The sequence below is a fragment of the Pithys albifrons genome, chromosome 18, assembly GCF_047495875.1.
Source record: "Pithys albifrons albifrons isolate INPA30051 chromosome 18, PitAlb_v1, whole genome shotgun sequence".
NCBI lineage: Eukaryota > Metazoa > Chordata > Aves > Passeriformes > Thamnophilidae > Pithys > Pithys albifrons.
The window spans coordinates 4,250,515-4,262,742 of NC_092475.1; the positions used below are offsets into that span (position 1 = coordinate 4,250,515).

Genomic DNA, 12,228 nt, shown 5'->3' on the forward strand with positions numbered 1-12,228 from the left:
CATCCAATAAACATCACGGTGAGACCAAGTACAGCCCCCCCGAGCAGGCTGAGCAAAGCCAGTCCTGCCCCACCTGCATCACACAAATCTCTGCCACCATCCAGAGGCCCAAAGGGTATTTATTAAGTATTTATTATAATTTGTTTCTAGCTGGTTTCTCTATGTAGCTGTATTAACATATACTAATAACACAGTTATCTTATATACAGTGTTTCATCAAGTTATAAAAGTGACATTCTTTCAAAAGGTGCAAAGTTATTAATGTTTCGACACGTAAACTACTGAGGCGAGATCTGCATCAAAATAAAACTTTTGGACTTTGAGAGCATCAGGAATGCCAGGGCTGGCCAAGCACAGCCGTGTCAGCAGCACAGGGAAAGGGCTCTGGAAGGGTTGTCAATGAAGAACAATAAATTAGAAGAATGGCTTTGGAACTAACCTGAAATTTTACTAAAGGCTTTACACTAAAGGAAGGGGAGAAGGGGGTGAAGACGTAACTAATGAAGTGTTCTTACTTTGGACATGTTCCCAGTTTCTTCTTTTTATATTATATCCCATGAAGATTCTCTACTGAAGTTTGGATTAAACATGTTGGTACAATTGTTTCATGCTTTCACATAATGACAAGGCTTTAGGTCTTTGAATTTGGATCATGGCTTAGACAAGAGGGATGCTAAAACCTGTACACCTCCTCTCAGAACACAACACCTCATTAGCAATGACTGTACATTTTTTTCCATTCAGGCAATTTCTATTTATATGTATTGTTTTAAAAACACTAATCCAGCATTAAACACACTATGTGGTTTAAGCGAGTTTTAAACTCCCATGAGATGTTAAAGTGGCCTAATACATGAATCCTTTCAACCCTCACCTAACAAAGGGCTCCCTAAGCTGCTTGCAGCAAGTTTGGAAAGGGATTAGAGTGCCTGGCACGGTCATTAAAGTTCAATTTTTTATCAAAACTATTTTTATGCTGTTCCATGTGGATCAGCAATGTCCTTTCAGAAGTGTCTGTGCACTCAGCAGGAACAAGCATGACCTGTTGCCTGCACTGTCACCAACTCAGCTCATGAGTCCTGAGGACTTGCATCAACAATGTACAAATTTAGCCAACAGAATCATGGCTCCTCAAGTACATCTCAGATCAGGCCCTTTCCTTACTGGCTTGAAGATTTACAGCTTCTCTTATTTTTCCAATGAAGACAACAACTGCTTTTTACCCCATCCCCCAAATTTAATCTAATCATTAGATGCATGATTTGATAGAAAATGTTTCTCTGAATATGTTAATTTTGCCTTTTAATCCTGTGTCTGGCAGAGACTCACTTCAAAAATCCACTCTCTGGATGAAACCACGGATGTTTTGGACATAAATCAGACCAGTTCTTTCTTGAACTCCTCATGTTGCTGGCACTTAACACCACCACCAATTTCTAAATTACTCTAAACTTCCCAGCAGTGCAGCCGCTCTCCATTTTTGCCTGGTTACTCAATTAAAAACTTTCATAAAAGAAGCAGCAACATTAGGATTAGTTTTAGTTACTGGACCTAATTTTTCAAGCCTCCCTCCCTGCCTTGTACTGCTTGAAAGAAAATTAATGCATCAGTTCAGTAATTGATTATTTTCACTATTATATGGCTTCGATGGTTTGATATGGAATAAAAAAAATCCCACTTTTTGACATCACGTGCTCACAGGAAACTTGTAATAGGTATAAATTCTACCAAAGCTTTAAATTGATTCTGCTTTTTCCACAACATACAAAACAGACATGACCTATTAATGAAAAACATGCAAACCAAAACTTCCCCAAAATATGAACCTGTGTGGATATACATACGGAAGTGCTTCCAAAGGAAAGTTTAGTCTAGGAGCATACACAGTGCCAAAGCTGCCAAGGGTAGTGCAGAAGTTAAGCCTCCGAGTGGTAGCAAGCAATATATTGTACATTGTAACCACCTCGACATTCTGCTATTGCTTCCGAAGCTTCTCCTATTGTTAAGAACAGCATTTTGACTGCAGGAAAAGCACATTTTGTCTGTGCCCTTCCCTTCTCCTAAGGTATTTATGGGATTTATCACAGGCACACAGCTTAATGCTCACAGTGTCCCAGAGTTGTGAAGACTGTAACAGACAACTACAGCGTGAGAAGCTCAGGCTGGGTCCTGTTTCCCCAAGTCTCTCAGTTATGGAATTGTTTGAGGGGGAGCAGAAGCTCCGTCCCCAGGAGTGCTACATCTGTACGGGGAGAGGGACAGGACTGGGGTTGATCCTGCTGGTACCACACTGGCTTTTCATCCCTGCTCCGAGTTCCAAAAACTTCAGATTCTTCACTATTGTACTAAGTAACGAGGATCTTATCTCTATTTTATTTAAGTTACGTAGGATTGACGGATGTTACGTGCTCTACAGCGTGTCTGACACAGAAACAGGGGAGGAAATGGAGAACCAAAAGGTCGCTCTGCAAATCAGTGAAAACACGGTGACTTCAGGTGCAGCTTTATGGAACAAGCACAACAGTACCTGAATATTTGGCAATCCAGCGTTAGTGATGATTAACTCATTGACTGTTGACTGATAGAATTTTTGTTAAAATTTACTTTAAAAAGCTGGTTTTTGCTGTCAACAAAACCAGAGGAACTGGCTTGGAATGAAATCTAGTAACTAAATGTCCGGATGAGATGAGCAATTGGTTCTGTAATTTCAGTAAATGTCTGGACAGTCTGAGAAATTTCTATCAAAATAGCCACCTGAGTACAGCCAGTCTGAAGTCCCAGTGTATGGGTTAGTGCCTTGATGAAACCACCTGTAAAAGAAGAAAGAAAAAGGAGAGAAATAACAAAAGAAAAAAGCAAACAGTGAACAGTTAATTAAGAGGGAAAAAAACCAACTTTGCTGCTTTCATAGAATGTTATTAAAACTCAGTGGTATTTCTTACCAGAAAAAAACCTCAGGAAATTATTCAGGAAATTATTCAGGAAATATTCTGAACATGAAAATCAAGGTAATAAAATTCCTACACAATTATGACCACTTTGTAAAGCATCTTTTTTTTTTTCATAAAGAAGGAGTATGAAATGGGGTTTAAAATTACTGTCCTATTTTTAATAAAAATAACATTGATACTCTAGATTATATAAATATATATTACTTTAAAATAATGCCAAATTAGTTACACAATCCTTTCTGTAAGTTTGTCCAGAGAGGAAGCAGTTTTGTTCCACAGAGCTGTGCTCTGCACAGAACATCAACAGCTGCTCAGTTTTTAGCCACATTGACTGAAAACAATTTTATGTTCTCTGGAAGAGATTTTCAAAGGCATTAACTGGAATTAGTTCATAGCTGCTCCTCCAGGCCTCAGGAAGAAAACGTTTTCTCTTCTGGATTTCATGAAAGCATGGGAGCATCCCAAAGTCCTTGCCTTTGAAGGCAGCACCTGCAGGGACTGGCTGTGAGCACACACTTGACTGCACAGCACTGGCAGCTGCGAAAAGCAACTCGTGGGAGCAGCAGCCAAATCACACACATCACTCCCTCATGCACTCTCTGACTGAGGAGTCACTTGAATGTGCAATTAAAAAAGCAATTTTTGAAGCATCCAAGCAAAGAAATCTGAAAAGTGTGAAAAGGCAAGGCTGTAGAGGGCCACAACGTCTCATCCGACTGCCAAAAGCAGAACAGGAATTGGTTAAAGGAGAGATGAGATCTAACATTTTATTTATTCTAACAAAAACATGACCTCTGTAGGTTAAAAAAAAAAAAACAAAGAAATCAGCATTACCATAGTACTTAATTATGACAGGTTTCACATTTATTTTCAGATAATTTGTCCAGGACAGAGTTCTGGCAATTTTGGCTTCCAGCTCCATATTTAATTGTTGACCCAGCAATGTTTTAAGTGACACCACAAACTGTGCTGTCATGGAGGAAATCAAACACATGCTGTCCTGAATAGACACAATTCGAGCAGGACATACATAACTATTCCAAGCTTCAACAGCTGCCCACCCTCCTTCCCCCTTACCGTGTGTGCCACTCCACCTCGTCCTTCGCACGCTCCTTGCGAGCAGCTCTTTGTTTCTCCTCAAGCCTCTCCTTCTCTTTGCTTGCCACGTCTAGCCAATATTTCAAGAGAAATTGGTTACTTAGCAAAACAGAAATAAAAATGAAGAAAACACAGAAAAGACTGCAGAGCAATGAAGTAGAGTTCATTTAAGCAGGACAAAGCATTTGCTGTACACAGGCAAGAAAATCCTAAAAGTGTCACTTCTGAAAAGCTGCTGCTACAAAAGCAGAGTTGAACCTAAAATTTTGCTGTTTTATCTATCAGACATACTGCACTGAGACAGGAGGAAAGAATTCAAATTAGGCATAACAGAGAGAGTGATTTTTTTTTCACTATTTGGCCATGTGTTTTCTCTGACAAACACCAGAGCAACAGAGCACGTCTGCTCACCACGTGTCTTTCCAGACAAACTCCAGAGCAAGGGAGCATGCTGAGCATGTCTGCCAGCTCCCCCCATGCTAACAAACATGCAAACACACTGTAACACAGGATAGCAGCCCTGGGATCCACCCTGGATGCACCTCCTCTCCCAGACTCTTCTGGGAGAGAACAGACATTGTACGTTATTCAAATGCACGTCCATTACACAGGATGAAAAGGAGTTAAGGCTGCTCTGGCAATGAGAAACTGGAGGCAGAGTTTCCTGTATCAACCTCCCTTTGGTCATTCCTCTCAAAACTTACTATGTGGGAATATTTCCTGCAGCAAACACATACCCATGTTTCCATTCTCCATGTTTCTGATATCCGGACGTAGCCGACAGTCCGTGGGAGCCAGTATTGCTTCCATGCCCTTTTCCAGCTCATTGAGACTCACAGCAAAACTGGTGAAATTGTACATCTTAAAAGCAAAAGGAAAATAACACACAAGTTATTCTGGCAAAGTGGCACTGGGTTCTCTACACTGAATGGATGCAACTTCCAAGGGAACTGCTGAGACAAACCTTCTCCCACTGTCCTGAAGGCAAAGTTAGGAATATACAAAACTAGATGGGTTTTGGTTAGAGGGGAGGGACAAGGAAGAGCAGATGGGGAAGGAAATCACAGCTTTCATTTTTTAAGCAGTCCTTGCTTCAGAGGATTAAGGGAGATTTTTTACCATATCTGAAACTTAACATCATGACTTTTTTAAAAAACACCCACACCTAAAAGACCAAAAAGTCACATTAAAACTACAGAAGTTAATATCCCACTGCCCAGTTACCACTTCCCATGTTCCCTTGGGTTGGTCACTGGCAGGAGCAATGCACAGGCTGACTGAAACAGTTACCTGTGATGAGTTTGGTGGCCTACAGTTTATTCTCCAAAGCAATTTACTGCCTGGTATGAACTGCACTGTGTCTTGAACCTCTGGCATATCATCAGCCTCATCATTTTCAGATTTAATATCATCTTCACTCTGAAACAGAGGTAACATTTGTCAGGGGAATAAAGGAACATTGGACAGTTTCATCTAAAATTCCACAGTGATTGTTGAAGAATCTGTTCTGATTTGAGACACTAAACACTCTCCTGTATTTCTGCCTCCCTCCTCATGCTTGCTTTTCCTCACTCTGCACACTGTCCCTCTCATTTAATGTCTTGCTCCTATATCCCTGAATAGTCTTCCATCTCTTAAGTACAACTTGAAATGTCTGTTCAAAAAATCAGTAAAAGCAGTAATGGTAAATTAACATCTTTCAGAAGTGTTTTTCCCAGCTTCCCTTCTATCCTATGCCATAGCTTAATTTCACCTAACATGACTATTATTTCAGCTTGAAATGAGCCAGGACTGCAATTTAAACCAGAGCAAGTTCCCATAATGGCCTAAGAGTCACAAATAGGGCACACTTGCTTTTGGATATTGCTCCATCATCTGGTTAAAGTAAGACAGGCCCTTGTTTCAGTCCCATTTCCTGTGAGCCAGACTCTAATCACAATTATCACTGCCAGTTTTCTCACTGTGACAACTGTGTCCTTCAGTTTATAAATCCAGTGTCTTCCCTTCAAAGTTCCTGTTCCCAGCTGTACTGCCATAATGCACATATAAAAACCCAATGCTCAGGAGAACATTGCTCTCAGAATCTGAGAGAATCTGCCTGTTGCAGGACACAGACAGCTACATCTTGGAATTTTAGAGGGTTTCACCATGAGAACCCATTAAAAACCACAACAGCCAGAAAGGAAGTTTGAGGCAATAACATCCTGGAGTGACAGTATCAGAGTTTCCCTCACTCTCACCCCCTTGTATTTCCTTTCTGCCCTCTCTGACATGGCTCATTTATTTTATTCAAAAATACCCTACTAAGTTAAACAGGGCCTGTTTTGTATACTAGAAAACAGCTCCATATGGTTAAGAGTCTAATTTCAATCATTTGGTTTGAGTATTCATTATTTAAAAAGACACTTCTAGGCTACTTTCCATGTCAACATCTGGTTTACTGTTAGACAGTTCCCATCTAAATATAGACACAACAGGAAGGAAGGAAAGAAAGAAAGAGTTGATTTTCTTAAGATGAACAGAACCTTATTATTTAAAAATAAGTAAAAATATAAGCCTGTTCTTTGACAGAATCCAGAGCCAAAAGTGAGGCCTGTTGTTGCTCTGGTTTCTTCTGATGTAAACACTTTTAAAGTTTGAACCTCTTAACATTAAGAGTGATTAGCTTCTGTTTAATTTCTCATTTTCACTGAGCAACAGGGGGCTGCAACACTCTGTTGATACCAGAAGACCCAACAGTCCTTTGCTGTACCATTCAATATTTGCCACACACTAAGGCTTTGGTACCAATTACCTGACACTGCTTGTATGTGAGGGAAAACCAGCCTGTTTCCAGACCCCTTTGTAGTCAAGGTTGTCTGTGTCATAAATTCTGAAAGGCTGCATCACCAAAAAGCATATCTGACTTTTAAAAAACTTACTTTTTTTACTGCCAAATTCTAATATTTTTACCCCCAGCATTGGCAGTAGAGCTACTTTCCTCATTCACTGACAGAACATCAGATTGGGGTTATAATTGAGGGTTTCTCACAATTCCATGAGCTCTCCTCCATGCAGCAGCTCACACTACACTCTGCAAAGCACCCAGTGCCTTCTCACTGCCCCATCCAACCCCTACCAAGTAACGATTTTAGCCCTCCACTCACACCTGGCTATTTCCCTAAATAAGATGTTCTGTTCTCATTTCTGGTATTTCAGTATCTCTTCTGCCTAAAGATTCTTTCACCTTACCAGCTTCTTCTTCTGCTCTCCTCCTCTCTTCTCATTCTTTTTGTAAGTCTCATATGTGGTGGGGTCAGTGCACCACAGGCACTCTGTCCACTTGCCATAGATCACACACAGCTTCTTTCTGCTGCAGAGAAAAGCAAAGGACACTCAGCTCTTGCTTTTTATCAAGCCTTCTAAGCCAGGCCATGCACATTCTGGTCTGCATTAAATACCCAGCTTCATCATATCCTGCATTTTATGTGTCTATTTGCAGATTTCACAGAATCACAGAATGGGTGATTCTTATAAATCACATATCTGACAGTGCAAAGAAAAGGTTTCAGCTCATTGCAGCCTTCCAGGCACTCAGTCCTGCAGAACACATCCTTGTGAGAGTCACATGCTTTTGCCACTGTTAAATGAGTGTGGTACATCAAAGCCAACAGCTACAACACAGACTCCGAGCCATGAAACAGGTTTGGGTTAATTAAAAACTTTTAATAACCATATTCTCATTATTTTAAACTGAAGATTGGAATTACGACTGTACAACAGTGGAATCAGTTGCAGCTACTCTGTATTTTTCCTGGATACCTTTATTTCCACAGACTCAACTATAGAGAGCTTTTCTAATAATGTTTAAAGTGATCATCTTGGAATCAAGGGGTTTAGTGCTAACACAGAACAAAAATGGGTTACAGTCTACATTGGTAACAACTTTACAGTCACATCACTTGTGGTCACTGTGCCAGCAAAAGAAATGCCCCAGTGCTCAGAAATGAAGAGATCAGAGGCTTTTCCCACTTACTGTTTGTCCTGGATGTGTCCCTCTACTCTGTGAAGCTCCTTCCCAAACAGTCCACATGGTTTAAAATTAAGGACACATTTATCTCCAGTACTGTAGAGGAAATAAGTACAAGCTTAAAGAAGCAAGCCCCTAAATACATCAGTAAGTTTACCTTTTTTACCTTCTTTAGCTTTTTTCATACAGTTAGATGGGGGATAGTTATTTATGAAATTATTTTTCCTTAACTATGGTTTATTATCTGACCAGGGCATTAAAAAAGGCACAAAAATGTCAAAATTCCAGACAACAAACAAAACCATAAACCATTATGTACATGAAGACATCAACCTGTGCTGTACCCTTAATTTAAGACATTCTCCATTATCAAAACAACAACAAAAAAACCCAAATCACAACCAACATGACAGAGTTTTACTCCAAGCCTCTGACAATTATTCCATTTAATGGTTCTGGAGTTAAATTTAATTTCTGTTCTCTGTCAACAGGGCTGACTTTGAATGGGTAACTCACAAATGTAAAACCTTGCACACCATCAGCCATCTGGCCTTATGTCTTTCCATTAATGATACTATGACAAGTAAGCCCAGCCCAAGGGATAGTTTGCATTTGTCAGAAGGGATTAAAAAAAATAACAAGCAAAAAAAACCTCAGGACTTTGGAGCTACAAAACAAAGCTCCCTGTGTGTCTGACAAGGTCAGAACTATCTGCTGTGTAACACAAGTGATCACACAGCACTATGAGCCAACCCTCGGGTTCTTCATTAGCATTACCTGTGATTTACAATTTCTACAGTTCCATACTGTTCTAACCACAGTTTACCAATAATTACATTATGTACACAACAGGTTGGATTTGTCCATGTGTAAGCTTCATTGTGCCTGTAAAGAAAATAAGAGAGAGAAATTACTTTCTTGAGTTTGAGATGGAATGTAAGCCTGTTTACAATTCTGCTCATGGCAAGGCAAAATATTTAGCACTCCTATGAACAGCCAGCACTTAACTGCAAAACAGAAGAGAAACAGACTGTTCTTTACAAGCCAACAATGTGTTGTATCCAAACATTAGTGCAAGTTAATAAAGTGACATTGCCTTTATTTTTCTCTCTTCTCACATAAGTCTTAGGGTTGCTGTGCTTTGGATTACAAACTTCAGCCCAACATAAAGAGCAGCCCAGGAATTCATCTTGTTCATCTGCACTTTTAAAGTTGTATGTGATAAAACAGAGTATCTGCAGGAGAACCAAACTGACAAACTAACACCTAATACTGTCTCCTACTTAATTCCTGCAGCAACAGTAACTTGCAGGAGTGGATTCCACAAGTATGCCACAAGTTTCCTCCTCAGTATTTGAGGCCTGTTCCAGTGCCACTGAAGGCAATTTGAGGGGTCTGAGTGGTTTTTTCTTTGGGTTTTTTTTCAGTTGCTCTTTAACACCAGTGGGACAAACAGCATTATTTCAAGCTTCACAAACATGACATCTAAAAATTCAATTTACAACTCAATTCCATCCTTTTCTCAAAGATTTACTAAGAAGAAAGAGAAGTCTCAGAAGTGAAGAATTTTCCATGTGGTTTCATTTTTGTTTTAATGTTTTGTGAAAAGCTTTAAAGGTAAGTTAACAGATTTTAAGTCCTTAAAAGATGTTATTCTATAAGTGCTCAAAAAGTTAAACAACAGGATTTCCATTATCACCAGCAGAGTCAAAGCCAGCTATTTTAACTGGTAAAAAAATGAAGAAGTTACTTTCTTGGCAATCAATCCATCTTAGGAAAGTTTGCAAACTCTACTTTAATTCAAAATAATACAGAAACAAGCAGTGCCCTCTGCAACAAAAAGTCTTGTACTTCTATTAGGGAAAGTATGGAGAGAACAACTTCTATTTAATGTTTCCAACCTGTCACTTTCCAGTACAGAGGAAAAACAAATCATTGAATCCTTTCTATATTCACAGCTCCTTTTCTTCAAGCAATCCTTGGAACAATGACTACTCTTCAACTGGAGAAAAAAAAATACCAGAACCCCTCAAATTCATCCTACCAGCCTTTAAGCACAGTTTTATTCCTGAACTACTTGACACCAAAAGCTGTACAGCACAAACCAAAACCCAACACAAGGCACTTATGGCAAGTGGTGATAAATTGAAACACTTTTTGTGCTGCAGAAGTGCCTTCTAATGCACGTTTTCCAAGTGCCTTCTAATTCATATTCATGGTTAACATAAATGCACGACTTGATACTGAAGCAGTTTTGCTTCCCAAACAGCTCTTTGTTCACTCAGGCCTCGAGCAGCTCCCAGAGTACACAAACCAACAGAATGGTCTGAATCACAACACTGAGAGGCTCCAAATTTGATTTCAACTTCTGCTGCTAACCTGAAGCAATTATTTAAAATAAATGCTTTCACTATTTATATTCCAGTTAGATCCGAGCCCTGTCATCTGATTAGGCTGAGCAAGAATTTTAATAGTCTTCTAAAGAAAAGCTCTGAAGGAAATGGTATTTTGGTCACATCTGCATTCTGCACTAACATTCACAGTTCTTTCTACATTCAGAAGAAATTTCCTGTCGTCATCATTTATATCCAAGACCAATTCATACTTTTATAAACTTTGGAAGATTAGATGCCAACAGCTCAAAAACTAAACTGCTTCCAAAAGGAAGTGCAGGAAAAGCCAAGACTTGCTATGGCAGACAAGTTGCCTCTTTATTGAAACCAAATTTCTTAAGACATTTCAAAACAACCTCAGAGTTAAGCCTCATGAAAGCTTTTATAAAAACACCTTGAGGTGTTCAACTGCAGAATACTTTTCCTGCAACTGTTCCAATGCATCCACTTGGGAAAGCTCCAGAGATTTTGTGCCAGAAGGGCACAGACCAACTTATGGGAAGGTGGTGATAGACAAGCCTGGGAGTAATTTAGAGAATTTTTGATTTTAACAGGAAGGTGATCCTTCTCAGGAAGTGTCAAGGCAATCCTGACAAGTTTCTCACATTCCCTCATCACACAGAACAGTTCCTGTAGTTCTTTCCACACAAACATTCACACAACCAACCAAACCCAACAACAATATTTAAAATTGAACAGCCCAGTAATAGACTTTTATCTCTACATTTAAATTTTACATTGAGAACCAGCTTTCAATAGCATCCAATTTCTAAGAAATGTTAATTTTCATAGTGGAAAAACTGGGTCAAAATGCTGCAGCTGTGCAAGCATGACATAACTTCAAAAAACAACCAGTGAAAATTAAATTGTAAATCAATTCTTAAAAACTCTTCAGCAAGAGGCTTTGAGATAATCACCTCTTAAAAAACAGAATGATTATCACCAATCTTTTTAATTTACTTCTCATACTCACTTCAGAAGCTCCAAAGTAATTGTTCCCCGAGGCTCTGCTTCTATACTCTTTCCCCAGAATTTTAGTTTGGGATAGATTGATCCATGAAATATGAAGTCTTTATTGAGGCCTTCAGAATAAAATGCACTAATAGGTGGGTGGTGGCTGACTTGCTCAGATATAAACCTAAATCCTAAATCCTCCCTAGCAAAAACAAAAAAAGACAATTAAACACACTTTTTTTAATATTACAAGAAAACTCTGCAGGATTTTTAGACTCAGCTGAAGGTGAGACTTTTCTAGTTCCATGACACATTTACAGCTGATGAAATGAAAGGATTTTATACTCTGAACAGTTTCTTTTTGCACCCTAAACCAGCTTTTTACCCAGAAAGGCATCTGAAGTAGTTTCACTGAAATAACTCATGAAAATACAGAAACTGTTTGGGCAGCAGGAAAAGGTCTGACTGAAAATTATCTTCTCCAGAGCAGACACATCACCCATTTATTTAAGCAAGCTGGAAGTCCTTCAGACTAATTCCTCTACTTGACACGATCAACAAAACAATATTTAAATTAATTAAGTGTCTAGTCAGGAAATGGCTTTGGTGGAAGAATATGGACCAATTTTTCTCTGAGTAATTCAAAGAACACTTTGCATAAACCTAGAAATATAATTATTAGCTTTTATAACTTCTCAAGGATTTTGAGAGTGTTTGAGGAAAAGAATTTTAGCTGTACTCAGAAATATGTTTTAGTAGTAGTTTACTACAACCAAACCAGTATCAGAGTCTGCTAACTCAAGAACATAAACAGCCCCAGCTC

General features: G+C 39.1%; 1 protein-coding gene across 8 annotated transcripts in view; it reads right to left on the reverse strand.

The window, feature by feature from the left end:
• Positions 1–99: 99 nt before the first annotated feature.
• Positions 100–12,228, reverse strand: part of OSBPL2 (oxysterol binding protein like 2) — a 36,125-nt gene continuing 23,996 nt past the window's right edge. For 7 of the 8 annotated variants that reach the window (XM_071572825.1, XM_071572826.1, XM_071572822.1 and 4 more), the window contains 8 exons: positions 11,425–11,607; positions 8,836–8,943; positions 8,065–8,154; positions 7,281–7,401; positions 5,340–5,468; positions 4,787–4,910; positions 4,029–4,119; positions 100–2,810 (listed from right to left, as the gene is read on the reverse strand). In XM_071572825.1, the coding sequence (XP_071428926.1) occupies positions 2,708–2,810; positions 4,029–4,119; positions 4,787–4,910; positions 5,340–5,468; positions 7,281–7,401; positions 8,065–8,154; positions 8,836–8,943; positions 11,425–11,607 (949 nt within the window). In that variant the 3' untranslated portion in view covers positions 100–2,707. The remainder of the gene's footprint in view (positions 2,811–4,028; positions 4,120–4,786; positions 4,911–5,339; positions 5,469–7,280; positions 7,402–8,064; positions 8,155–8,835; positions 8,944–11,424; positions 11,608–12,228) is intronic. The other variant, XM_071572827.1, reaches the window with a different exon arrangement.